Here is a 14,278-nt window from a genome sequence, read left to right as displayed (position 1 = left end):
TAGATACTTCACATGCTCGAATCAACAATCTGACTTGTCAAATATCAGAAGTTGAGAAAAAGTTTATAGCTCAGGTAGATACTAGATACAGGAGGCAGAAGATATTGAAGGCATCAGGACAAGGGGAAACAGATTGGACCAAGGAGGAAAGGGCACAACAACGAAAAGGTAGTATTGGTCCAATTGCTTTGGATAAGGAGAAACGGGGGAAACTGTGCATTCACAGGAGTTACTCCTATTATGAAAACGTTTATGTAGGACAAGTAAATTGTGAACATGCCTTTCAATTGGAGTACTACTCTAAGACCTTCATGAAAGGGATGCAAGCAATACCAAATGTATATTTTGTATGTGGAAGATATGCCTATGTGAAGTTACCAGATAATTGGTACGGATCATGCTATCTGGCTGTTGTCTTCCCTAAAATATATCATGTTGAGAATTTAGACACGCCTAAGAAAGAAATATCAACTAGATGGAAGCGAGGGCTGGGTGCAGCAGAAGTAGTTGGAGATGTAATAGGTGCTGCATTCCCTTTCTTAGGATTGATAATGAATGACATTAAGATCAGGAGGTTAGCTACAGTCGTAGATAGACTGTCTGCCAGTACTGCAAGATCCTTGATGCTGATAGAGGGGGAGATGCAATCGATTAGGGCAATGGTTCTTCAGAACCGACTTGCTTTAGATGTTCTGTTAGCAAAAGAGGGAGGAGTCTGTAGGGCCTTGAAGGTACAGGAATGCTGTACTTACATTCCAGACAATTCAAAGCCTCTAGAGAAGTATATACAAAACATCACTGCCATACACTACGAAATCGAGGACCTGGCAAAGGTAAATGTGTGGGAAAAAGTAGGTCATGGAATGGGTAAAGTTGGAAGTTGGTTTGCCAACTTAGGAAAGGGTATCGTTTGGTACATATTGAAGCCCATCATCATAGTAATGATTTGTGTAATCACTTTGTGGGGATTGGTGCGTTTGTATCAATGGTATAGAGCAAATAGGTTACAGAGAGCTATGAAGAAACAGGAAGAAGAGTTGACAGCGATGCAGGACACTCAATATAAGAGTCTGAAAGCATTAGAGAGTATGAAAAGAAGTGGTACTGCCCTGTCTTCACTTTAAAGGTTCTACATTTTAGTGTCATGGTAATGATGACCCCTAAAGGTCATCAAAGGGGGGACTGAGAGAGCACAAGTTTGAAAAAATGTATAAGTACGCCATATTTACAAGCACGTAGTTAGTTTAAACATGTTTTGCACACGAGTGTTTTATATTCAATAGCGAAATGTATAGAATGTTAAGTAGAGTAACCATAAGTATAACGGTGTGAGATTAAATGTAGAAATGTTGGAGTATATGTGAAAACCTCATGTTCTCATGTTAAAAAGAGTCATGTCCGAATTAAATGTAATTTTGGATTCCAGTATTTTGTGTAGGCCTTAGGGCAATTCACAGCAAACCTGAACGTGCTGCTAAAATAATGTGAGATAAAGTTGACATGGTTCTTTCAAAATGTACTATTGAATTTAGGGTTAAAAGTATATGCTTTATAGATGTGTTATTTTAGAAACGTATGCCAGTTAAGAATGTTTGCTGTTTAAATCAAGTTAACGTTTTAAGAGTGCAGGAACCTGCTGCATGTAAATCAAGTAGGCCAGAACAGATAATGTCATGTAGTTTAAATCGTCATGTGCTCGTTAGAGGAGAGGTCGTGAGGTGTCCAGTATGGAGCTCTGAGAGTGTTTTATGGCCTAAGATATGGTGAAGTCTGGAATTTGAGGCCCACTGCAGGACGAGCTGTATGCAGGTGCGAGGGTCCTAATCAGCTCGAATGAAAGGGACTTTGTTCAGTGGCGCCTTGCGCAGGCCTGTAGGAGTTTCCAGGAATTTCAGGGGGTATCAGCGCACGGAAGAAGGAGCCTGGGAACCAAGGTCAACTATAACGAGGGTCTTCAAGAGTACCATCATGGAGTTTTACCGCGCAAAGATGTACCACGTGAGGGGCGTCCCAAGGGGCGTTTCTATTGGAAATGTGATTTGGTATTAGGGAAAGTGACCCGGGAGGAGGGCAGAGCAGATGATTTTGGGAGCCTAAGGAAGCGGATGGGTAGGCAGATAGGCTGATCAGGAGAGACCCATTATCAGAGAAGAGACAAAGAGAAGTGCGTGATCTTCTTAGGAAATCACCACGGCTGACACCTAGGGGGTAAAGATCTTGCTAAGTAGGGATGTCATTTAGTGTAGTGTAGGGACAGACTAACCTTAATTTTTCTTTCTGTAATGACTTTGAGGTTGCAACTTGTATTCATTTTGGCAACGCTCATGTTATTAGAAGTTGTACTCATTATTTTGTTCTTCAGACTCAGACTATTCAAAAAGTTCATGTTCATAGTGATACCGATTTACCTTCTTAATCTCATTTTGAGAAGTTTGTATCTTCAGTTATCTTTGACTTTATATTAAATCTTTAAAACTTAATTTTGGTCAGTGGTCATTTAGAGTGGTGTAAGTTCTTAAATTGATTGCTTTATTGCGTGATTACCTTTTACTCAAGACAGGTACCAACGATTCAGTCGACAGGAAATGGGATTTGGTAAGATAATTAGTAACCAGTAATCCCGCGTTAGCAGAACCAGCAGGTGCATGTGCCCCTGGATGCCTTCGGACATGTTCACAACATTCACTATTTGCATTTGTTTCAAATGATTCAGCAGTAGAAGCCATGTGATTTGCCACTGAGAGCACATGCACCATTTGCTGTTATCATCAGCATCTTCTCTTAAATGCTTTGTGATATCAATCCTGTTTAAGTTTAGTCTGTTTTGATATGGCTCCTTTAAATCCTAATAACCTGTGCTTTAAAGTGGCCGGTCCTGCCCGTTACTGAGTACCGGTACTTTTAATTTTTTTTAACTGACAGCACCGGCACTTCTCATGAGAGATTTAATACTTTTGATTGTAGAGTACAGGCACTTCTCCGAAACATGAGTGTGCTCTGGTACAGAGTACCTGCACTTCTATTTTTCCATTTCAAGCACTGCAATAACCAGACCCATCTGTCCAGACCATTCTGCATTCTAGCACATTTGCTTGCAGTGATCAGGCAAAGGGGAAATTATTTTTTGGTCGTTGGCATTTACCTTTTTGTCCAAAATATATATGTCATTTTTTGCACTGGGCTCATTGCATAGAAAGTTAATACTGAATTGTTCTATTCTGTAAAATATATTCAGCGGTATCTGCTTTTCGTAACTTGCTTCCCTCTTACCAGTGGCTAATTCTTGCCATTATAAAATATTTATTTTACAGTGCTATATAACAGCAGTAAAAGTTACATAAAAGCAAAATTTCTTGTTATTATCTGAGTGTTCCTGTGCAGGCCCGGTATTTCAGCCCTTGGACTTATACACACTTTAGGTAATGCACCTCAGTCGTGCCAAGCATCACCTGCTGTTATTTCTGCATGTATCCTCATCCTAGTCTCCTGACTTTGTAAGGCGACTCAGTGAGTTACGCCCTTGCTGTTGGCACCTGTGTGTAATCTGTATGTCAGAGTTTGCAGTTTTGAATTTTGGCAGGCCTACACAGCCTTTCGCTTTGCTAACGTTATTACAATAAATACTATTGAATTTGGTGTTGCTAGAAATTGACATTCACTGCACTGGGTTCAACACACAACTGTGCATGCCACAACAATCCAGCCCTTTCTGCTGCACTGCAAGCTACATCATTATTGACTTACATACTGTGTCGTGGAAGCTGTGCAGTAACGTGATGTCCCATTATTATCACACCTAGCAAAACTCCGGCAAGGTATAGCACTCACCTACAGAACTGCGAGGCTGTGACAAGACTCAGGGACAAAATCGGCAAGTTACACCTACCCAAGGCTATTCAGGACCGGACTGGGAACCCAAAGCAGCCCTGGCAATTTTTTCGTACCGCCTCCCACCCCACGGGGGGGGGGGGGTTGCAAGCGTGAAGCACTACTGCTGCTTAAAACCGGCCTCCAGCACTGCTGCTTTTGTTACTGGGAGGCAATATTTCAGCATTGCTGCAAAACCGCCCCCAAGTAACATAACCAGTTCCCACCGCTCTAAAACCGCCCCCTACCTTTTCAGCCTCCGGTGCAAACGTCCGAAGCCTGCTACGGCCCGTCTGGCCCTGTGGCTGTTACTGTTACATACCCCGGCTCAATTTATTCATGAAATAATAGAGTAAATAAGTACTCTTACATGCCTTTGTTAATTAGCCCAAAAACATCTTAAATGGCAATAAACAGGGGATGTTCATATACGATTAATACAAATAAAAGGACTTGCTCTTTTTACACTCTTACTAACAGAGTTGGATATCTCGGGCTGGTTCACAATAGCTTACAAGAGTATGTAAAAGAGTAATCCTGTAGTACAACCTCCTGCATGCATACATTCTTTAGTGAATCGGCCCGATGATGGTTCTTTTTAACATTACATTTAAAGTATTTCCCCTCAAATGTCTCCCTTTCTAACTCCACACCCACTGTGAAATCAGTGGTAATGGGTAGCTTTTAACTACTTCAGCCATAGGAGTGTGGAAAATATATTAAGAAACATTTGTGGGTAACCACTTAAATGAGATTGAGTCAAGGTTATGTTCTTGTTTTTCCCCATTATCCCTCTGACGCATACCAGACAACACTTACTAGTGTAATTTAAATTAAAAGCCATGACTGCATTGCCTACATTTATTTATATTTATTTATGTGTGATTTTATATCGCGAGAGCAAGAATCGAAATAGCTGAGAATTGTGCATAGGAACAATTACTACTACATATTAGCAGTTTCCAAAATATTAGTTACATACTCATGACCGAGTTGATTACATTAGTGTACATTTCTGGGATCTATCTGTTTATGCTATGAGAATCAAGTGTTAATTATGATGATGCAATTTGCAAACTTTTACGGATATAAGACCGATTTACTCAGGGTCAGCCTGACCTTTAGGGCAGTAAGGCAGTGTTTGATGTGCTGGTCTGACAGGTGAGTGTATGGGATGTTTTTTTGGCTGTTTTGTGGGCTTATTTTACAGCCTGCTGAGCCTTATACTGAAAAAACATTGCCTGCAGCAAGCTCAAAACCATGCTGTCTTCTATACCATTTCAAAACACTCATACAGAGTGGATTTAAAAGTTCTAAACTGCCTCAATTTGCACATACGGATCACTTTTTAAGCTATCTAATTCACTAATGAGGACACTTTAATTTTGTTCCCACCCTAGATTTACTCCTTGAATAATGGCATGTACCTCAGATCATGTCTGCCTGCACTCCTTTGGCATCACTGGTAAACTGGATAGAGCCTCCATCCACACTTCATTTTTATGTTGAGCCTGGGCAGTGCATGCCCTGAAATGCAGGCATGCTGTACTCGAGTATAGACTTGGAGCCCCGCCCACTCTCCACCCATATTTGTCATTGGCTTGTGTCATTGCCCTTTGTAAATGCTGGCTTCTGATTCGCTATAAGGCTTCTTGTCCCTCCTTAGGACCGCCTTGTATTCATTTATAACCTCCCATGAGGACTGGCTCTTCTACTTCTGTTGTTACACGGTACGTCTTATTTGGTCTGTTAGCACTAATTTCTTTAATGAATTTCTCCCACTACAGGCACAACATGCTTTCATGAAGCAGTCAGTGCACCATGAGAGCTTTGACTTAACAAGCAGTCCGGGATAATGGTGGCTGCTTCTTTTAAATCAAATAGGTCTCGCATTTACAATAGTTTGGGCTATTGGCACTGTAAACGACAATGCCTTATATTTGTGTGTTAATTATCAAAACAGATAAATAAAAGGCATTGTCATTTACAATGCCAATATCTTAAACTCTCACAAACGCGAGACCTATTGCATTGCAAATGCTTGTTAACTTCAGCCCGCACTGCCATCCGTGTTTACTAAGAGAACGTGAAGAGAACCAGACGAGTTATGCATTAGATACACACTGTTCCAAAGTTTTGGTAAAATAATCCATATGTCAATTAATTTGTGGTGGCCTAACAAACACATTTTGATTACTCAGATTCTTGACGAAACCACTTTGAATGTATTTGTTCCTTTGTTCTTATCATTCATATACATGCAATGCAACCTCCCCATGATGAGGCAATCAGCAAACTCAATAAAAGCAAATATAATGGCTTCTAAATCAGCAAGAGTTGGGCAAAGAGGAAGACAGCCCAAAACCACTGATATAATTGCATGAAGGATGCCAAGACAGAAGCTCAGGTTTATTAATAGAAAAGATTCCAAATTACCTCCATCTGGTCACCCTTAATGTCAAAACGTGTTGGCAACCCCTAGCAGACTGGAATATAATACAATTGCGCTGGAGTGACTATATCTTCAGGGAAGACCACACCATATACTAAGAAAGTAAAATGCGAACTGCGACCAAAGTCAGGGCTTGGACCAGGAGACTCTGAAGAGCTGGGCACGCAGGAAACCACCCAAGGTAAGTACCCAGGAACCCCACAGAGGCTGTGTGCAGAGCGGAAACACAGCTGTGTACTCAATAGGGTAAGTCGTGGTTGCAGTTTTGGAGAAGAAGGAACCTTCCTAGTGGACTCTGAAGAAACCCCGTGGAAGACAAAAGGTTGGAGAGTCACCCCACCTGTGGATACCCCAGGAACCAGGATACCTACACCAGGGAAGCTGGGTGCATAGGTGCAAAGTGACTTTGGAAACTACGGTAGACCACAATGGAGGACTTCAGTAAAGATGCTGCTGATGATGACTGTGCAAGAGTCCAGGGGAATCCAAAGGTGGATTCTTGAAGAGAAGAACCTGCAAGCAGAGGGGACAGAGTCTATGCCAGTCGGCTGTGACCAGGAGGCACAGAAGAGCAATGCCCACCGATGACTGAAGATGCAGGAGTGATGATGGTGACCTTGTCGCTGCAGCTGTGAGAACCAGGCAAAGCTGAGGAAGACCAGGAGCCATTCACGAGCATTTCCACATCGGAAGTCAAGAACAAGGGGGTCTGTGTCCAGCGGGAGCACCTACAAGTCTTGGCAGTAACAACAGACTTGAAAAACGATAAAGGAGCAACGTTGGGACCAGCAAGGTCCAAGGATTCCTGAAGTGCAGGTCAGTCAGAGCAGGCCACGAGCAAGCTTGGGAGCCCACTGAAGTAAGAGAAGGCCCTAGAGAGGACCCACAGTCCGAAGGACCAGAAGTTGCAAGAGGACCTTGAGCAGCTCACCAAATATGAAGGCCCACGGTGCAGAGGACGCGGTGAGGATGAAGATCTTGGCAGAAAGAGTTGCTGGAGCGTCTTGAAGCCCGAAGATCTCCGCAGTGCAGAGCCAACAAGCTTTGGCAGTGGCAAGTCGACGCGGTGCACACAGGTTTGGTACCAGCTGTTCCAACGAGGGATATTGGCCTAAAAATTGCACAGAGGACAGGTCAGATCTCGAGGGAGTTGCAGACCACCATCTGTGTTGCTGAGTCATTCAAAGTCTGTGGGGCGTCGGGAGCAGCAGACTGGTCAGCTTTGTTGCGGTGCCTGCAGATGAAGGGGAGTGACTCCTTCACTCCAAGGGAGATTATTCTGTTGAAGATCCGGGAAGCACAGACACAGATGACGAGGAAGGCTTGCAGAACAGCGAGACCAGGAGCAGCAGGAGTCTTCCTTGCTGCAGTCTCAGTTCCAGGCGAAGTCCAGTGAAGTCCAAGTGTCCAGACAGTTCAAGAGTGACCTTGTTTCAGGCCTTAGTCTTGTCCCACGCCGAATCGGAGAACCCATCCACAGGTAAGCTCTTTTATACCCTAAGAAAGGGGTTAGGAAACCTCAGGGCTCGCACCCAGAGGAGGGGCTGGACAGAGGGGAGAATACTCCCATGTCCTTTGTCCAGTTTCACACCAGAGCGGGAGCCATGGGCTCCCAGAACTGGTTCTAACTAGAGTATGCAAGGAGGGCACAAAATGTGCCCTTCAAAGCAGTCTGGTGGGGCTGGCAAGCAGCCCCACCCCATCCCAATATACTGAGTCATGTCTGTGATGGGAAACCTATAGTCTTACCCTCCCCTGCTTGATGTCAGCTAGGCAGCAGGAATGCAGAATAGTGTCTGGGGTCGGCAGCAGCACTAATTTGCTGGAAGACCCTTGAGGGCTGTTACTGGGGTTACTGGGGGCTTCCCGGAGGAGCCACCCATTGCATGGAACCATACATCCAACACTGGTAACAGTGTTGAGGTATCATTCCAACATGCTTGATACCAAACATGCCCAGGTTCGGCCCATCCAGTATACAGTTAGCCATTGCGTAATGACGCCTGGCCACTATATGTATCAAAATGGCTGATCGCACTTACAAAGCCTGAAGAATAGACTCCAGGGATTGTAAGGGGGTCCTGCTTATGCAGGGGCACTCTTACACTTATCACCCAGCACTTGGCCTTCAGGATTGAAAGGTCTGCCCTAGGGGTGACTTATAGGTTTTAAGTGCAGTGACCTCAGATATGAGAAAACGTATATCTGCCGTAATTGGTGCTAGCACCAGCTTACACTGGCTGCAATGGCAGGCCTGTAGTCATAGTTTGAGTGGTCTTTTATGGGTGGCAAAATACATGCTGCAGCCCATGGGTGACCTTTTGTGTACCTATGTCCTGGGTACCTCAGTTCCATATACTAGGGACGTATAGGAGTACACCAGTAGCCAAATGTGGAGGTACAGAAGTACTTACCAAAGTCAACTTTATGGAGGAAGCACAGTGACAGGGGTCCTGATTAGCAAGATCCCAGTCAGACTAGTCAAAAACACACTGACACCAGGCAAAAAGTGGGGTTAACAATGCTAGGAGGATCCTACCTCCCTAAATGTAGCATTATACAACAAATTAAATGTGTGTGAGAGAGGGGGGTATAGAAAGATGAGGGGAACTGTTGGAGGGTGACATTGAGGGAATCCAAGGAGAAGGAGATCATTGAGGGGGCGCTAAAAAGATTGTTGCACTGCGCGCCACCATTGCTAACGACAACCCTGATGCTCACCCCCTGCTCCTACTGATGTAATCTGCCAAATTGAAACTGGAATGAATGCATGGCACAGTTCCTGAGAGCACAAGACTAATCCCAAAAACCGACAATAACCCATAATCACGTCTAGAGCCGCCTTTAGCACTAGTGGCGCCTGGTGCGACAATCTTTTTTGGCACCGCACCACCCCACCCATGACCTCTTCCTCGAATTCCATCTCTACCATCCACCAAAAGTACCCCCTATGTCTCCATAGCCCCTCTCTCACATACATTTCATTCGTTTTAAAGCACTGATAAAGGCTTACTTTACTAATAAGAATGTATACCCAAACTAACACTTTTCAGCAACATGAGGAATAGATAAAGAAAGACTGGTAAAAAGAAGAAACATAAACGTCCTGTTTCACGCAGTTTGCATGCAGCTCTTAGATTACAGTTCATAGCAGTCTCTGTTCTATAGTAGGGTTGTACATTATGAACTGCGTTGACAAAAGGATCTGTGTGACAAAAGCAGTAGTCCACTCCACTATCCACATAAAATACAGATCTGCAGGCGACATGTTATTTGCAGCAGACACATTACTCTCTGTGCTACTTTATGGCAAGTGAAAACTGCCACTAGACACAACTGATCTCTCACTCTCTAGCTGGAACATTAGTCACAAGAGTTACCTTGCAAATTTTAATGGTTGCCTAAAAACTGGACGCACAAAGAACTTTGCAGCAGGTGTTTTTAAATCATAAGGTATTTCTACTAAACACAGCGCACCCTGCTGAGGTCAGCGCCCCTCTCCCCAGGTAAGCGCTCAGTGGGGCCGCACCAGTCGCACTGCCCTGAAACCGGCGCTGATCACTCATTCATTAACCACTCACTAGCAGTGGGTCCTGGGCTAGCTTGCTGTTTTACAAAAAGGTTGCAATGCCCGTTAGTGGAAGTAAGTGCTATATACTGCAATTACAATACACGGAATGCGGGCTTTAATGCTATATTAATATTACATAGATTCATTTTTTTTTTAAATGATTCGATGACTGTGAAATAAAATGATCCAAGCTATATAATTCAAGGAATACGTATTGCGACAGCTGTGCTGGTTTGGTCGCTGTAAATTAATTCATTCTGTCTCATAAATGAACTACCTGATTGCTTTAAAACTGCATGGCAACTCGATTGTGGAAATACATTTCAATATGTTTGTTGCACCTTTTTATGCACTGATAACCCGAAATACGCCAAAATTGCAACTCAGTAAAAGTGCAACCGTGGTGAAATAAATGAAGCCTGCGTCTGAGCACGCGACCAGCTTTGCAGCGGGCGCAAGATGGGGAAGTCCGGTGATCTAACGCGTGCGGGAGGAAGCGATGCCTGCGACCGTCATAAGGCTACGGTGTAACACCACCGCGAGGGTGTAATGTCCTTAGAAACGGTTGTAATTGTGATAAAGTGCTTTCATTGTTGCCATTGGAAGTGAGCAGTAAAAAAAGAGAGCCGCTGGCTATGGCGTGTACTGCAAAGTAGCTAACAATAACGCAATGTGTACGGGGCCCAGGAGTGGGAGGGCCCACGGCAGCTTAGCTAAGCATGTGTGCATGTAGGGGTAGTGACGTAACACAAAATGAAGGGGGCCCTTGTAGAACTAGATGAAGCCCCCTAAATCTCCCATGTCTCACAGACAGTAGGGGTCCTCTGAATAGTGCACCGTCTAAGAATAAGTGGCTGGGGTGACGGACACACCCCCAGCAGCTGAAATGGGCACAGGGCACGCAAGGCCCGCCCTTCAGGCACTGACTGAACTGACGTCACCGCTGACGTGCCCCTTCCTGTCAGTTCACGCGCACTTTACTGCAGTCGGTCATGAACGGGAGTCGATGTCAAGTTATTGCTGCATAGTAAATCCACCTGGCACACCTTACACATATTTGCCGGACGTTGGTTATTTGGAGAGCAACTTTACAGTATTAGCAAAACAATGTGAAATGTGTCCAGCGATGCCACGGTTGGTGACACGTCTGTGTGCAGTGAAACCGTGAACGTGTCAGCGCAGCACACGAAGGCCTACTATCAAGCTGAGGACAGGAAACACACCACCCACCAGCGTGCACCTCGCCTCACCCTGACACACGGAAATCCCCTTCTCGCGAAAAGCACACAATATCCCCCCACGCCCTCACTGGCAGTCCCACACTCGACATCTCAGGCATGGGCTCCCCGAAATAATGGTTCTGCCTGGGTGTCAGTGTTCATCGGTTCAGCAATCAACAGAGCGGCAGGTGCAGCGGTCAATGTTGGTTGTATTTCTCAACCTAAACAGAGGCAGAGACCACTTTCCATTCTGGCATGAGGGCCCGTGGCACCCACTATGTCAGGTTTCTTTACCTCTGAATTGTCGGCCTTCTCATATGCCTACTTGACAGCGCCATTTTAGGGATTTTTGGGGCCCTGGGCAAAGAATAATTTGCGCCGTCTATGAGCAACTTTAAAGTTATTACTCATGTTCCACTAATTCAGGCCCTCATTAGTGGCGAGTTTATGAGAGTTGGGGTAAAGTGGGGAGGAGGGTGGGGCGATAGAGAAAAAAGAAGGGTTTTTCTGATTTGTGAGGTAGAGAGAGAGATGAGACAAATTAGAGGTAGAGAGAGATAAAGTACAAAAAAAGGGGAGTTGGAAAGAGGGGAGAGGTAGAGAGGCATAGTAGACAACAGGAGGTATGAGAAAAGTAAAGGGAGGTAGAGAAGTAGAAGGGGGACGATGTAGAGAGAGAGTGAGTGATAATGGAGCAAGAGATAAGTAAGGTACCGAAAGAGAAACAGTGGGGAAATGGTGCGTAGGGCGAGGAAGAGGTAGTCAGAGAGAGAGGTGGAGAAAAAGAACGAGACAGAGGACTCAGAGAGAAAAAGACAGGGAGGGAGACAGCGAGAGAATGAGGACAGACAGGGAGAAACGAAAGGCAGAGAGTGTGAGAGTCTTGTCTTACAGCTATCCCAATAATTGTATCAGGGGCCGAATGGAAGGCGGGGACCCAGGACAATTGCCCACTTTGCTCATGCAATTAAAAAGTATTGCATGTGTACGTCTGTTCACTGAGATTTTCTCTCCCTGCTGGGATGTAACTCCTCCTGCGGCCCTTGGCTTGTACTCTTTACCCGGAAGAGGGTCAGCGAGCATATGTGCACGTGGGTGCAGGGCACGCAGAGGTTGAATTGGAGAATAGACAGTTAATCGCGAGCAACGCGAGGGCCGTTCTCAGATCGGTTTCATGAAAGGATGCTTCATGGGTGCGGCTCAATGGGCAGATTTTCTTTTTAAATAACAGTCTTGGTGCCTGTTGCTTGGTGGGTCCTGTGACGTGTCAACTTTAAAGTATATAGAAGCCGGCACTATAAGAAAGCGTCCGGAAGCAGTGCGTGGGATGCAGTGGCCTGACAGGAGGCTGCTCGGAAGCCTTCAGCCTCGGGAGGAAACAGCACTGGGAGGAAGTCACCGGGGCTCCTGCGGTGCCTCCGCTCGGATGTCAGCGCGCTCTAGGGTGGGGCTTCTCGGTGCTTCCTCCAAACACCAGAGCTGCTGGTTATGACAGCAAGGGGCAAGGGTTTGGCACGAAGACCCCTCCCGGGGCACACTGGGTGCGAGCAGAACTCAGGAGAGATACTTGGCAGTCAGTGCCCGTGTGCAGACAGCCCCCAGTGGTTCAGCATCACTGCTACGAACAAAGCCTGGCACCGCCCTGAAACCACCGCCCTGCATCCCATGCCCAGCCCTGACAGCCGCAAGTGCCCTAAATGCAGTCTGTGAGGACCCACGAAGGGTTGTGCGCCCTGCCATGGGTGATGTACCAAAACCGCTATCCCACAACCTCCCCCCACTCCAGGGAACGGAAAGGAGCCCTCCCCCATCTGTCCCAGGACGATGCCCGGGGAAGCGTGACTCTACCCAGTGCGCAGGGGAGCGGCCCTGCCTGTACCCCACCCCGCGCCCCGCAGCGTCCCCGCACGGGACTCACCAGGATGACCGAGGTCCGCACCGCCTCCGAGACGCTCTGCCTCAGCTCGGCCGCCGTGCCCGGCTTGCTGAGGCGCTTGGTGAACTTCCTGACTTCGCACATGGTGCTGGCCGGCCGGTCCGGGCGAGTCTGGGGCCGCGGGGAGCTGGGGGCTCTCCGGCTCACGCTGCCTCCGGTGCTGTCTGCGCTTTGGCTCCGGCTGAGCAGGGGGCGGGAGGCGGAGGAGCTCCGGGGGGAGAGGGCGAGGTCACGAGGGAGGAAGCGCGCATCGCTCAGGCAGAGCCCGCAGCAGGACCAGCAGCACGGCGCGGGCAGCGGCATCCTCGAGGCCAGCGCGCGCCGAGTGCGCCCGCAGCACTCAGGACAGGGGCGGCTGCACACCGGACACCTGTGGCAGGGGGCATGTCCGAGCGGGAAGCCAGGGCGCAGACTCCGCTGTGCCAGCCTCGCATCCCTGCCGCCGTGCACGAGCCCTCAAGCTGCCTGACCGGGTGCACACCAGAAGACTGGTCAGAAACTTCCAAATGATGTTAGGTTCACGCACCCGGCTGTGTTTTCAAAACATGCGCTGCTGACACGTTCGGTTGTAAGGCAGGTGAACTGTAGCACGCTTCCTGGCGCACAAGATCAGAAGGGCGAGAGAGGAACAGGTGCACGACAGACACCTTGTTATACCGCTCGTGCCAGGTCTTACAAAAACATTATCGCACAGCTGGGTGTAAAGCATGGAGGCTTGCAAGTCTCCAGTAACCTAAGCGGCCAGTGACCGCAAAGCAACAGGACACTCGACATTTGGAGAGTGAGGATTTCTGTAGATTACAAACCAGGAGCGCAGTGCCTTAAAATGTATTTTTTTCAACGAAAAATAAGTCACCGACTTTTGTTTTCTAACACCTCTCGTCTCTTTTCTTGCATTGGGAGGCGTTCTAGGGTACCGGGGTAGCCCCGGGCGAGACCAGCTGAAGTACTGGCATTTTTCACTAGTATCCCAGGCTACCACTGCTATGGTACTGCAGATGGGTAGCAGGGTTCACATCAGTAAAGTCAAGAACCAAGACTGGTGGCAGGGGTTAGAAACAGAGATACAGCAAGACACAGGGGACAACTAGACTCGACACTGGGGGTGGGAGGGACAGCTAGCAGGTCAACCATTGAAGGCTGGACTAACACTAAGCACTGGGGTGGAGCTATCCTTGGATGCAATACAAGAAAATAGAACGATTTTGCTTTTGAAGCATTGATCAAACCTA

The 14,278-nt window shown here is 46.8% G+C and overlaps 1 protein-coding gene across 2 annotated transcripts in view; it reads right to left on the bottom strand.

Annotated features, from left to right (window-relative positions):
* DOCK11 (dedicator of cytokinesis 11) overlaps positions 1-13,385 on the bottom strand; it is a 1,219,508-nt gene extending 1,206,123 nt beyond the window's left edge. For both annotated transcript variants that reach the window (XM_078688544.1, XM_078688546.1), the window contains exon 1: positions 13,029-13,385. In XM_078688544.1, coding sequence (XP_078544670.1) covers positions 13,029-13,349 — 321 coding nt within the window. In that variant the 5' untranslated portion in view covers positions 13,350-13,385. The remainder of the gene's footprint in view (positions 1-13,028) is intronic.
* Positions 13,386-14,278: the final 893 nt, after the last annotated feature.

Source organism: Lissotriton helveticus, chromosome 4_1, assembly GCF_964261635.1.
Source record: "Lissotriton helveticus chromosome 4_1, aLisHel1.1, whole genome shotgun sequence".
NCBI lineage: Eukaryota > Metazoa > Chordata > Amphibia > Caudata > Salamandridae > Lissotriton > Lissotriton helveticus.
Note: the sequence above shows the minus strand (reverse complement) of the source record. Positions and strands in the feature narration are given on the sequence as shown.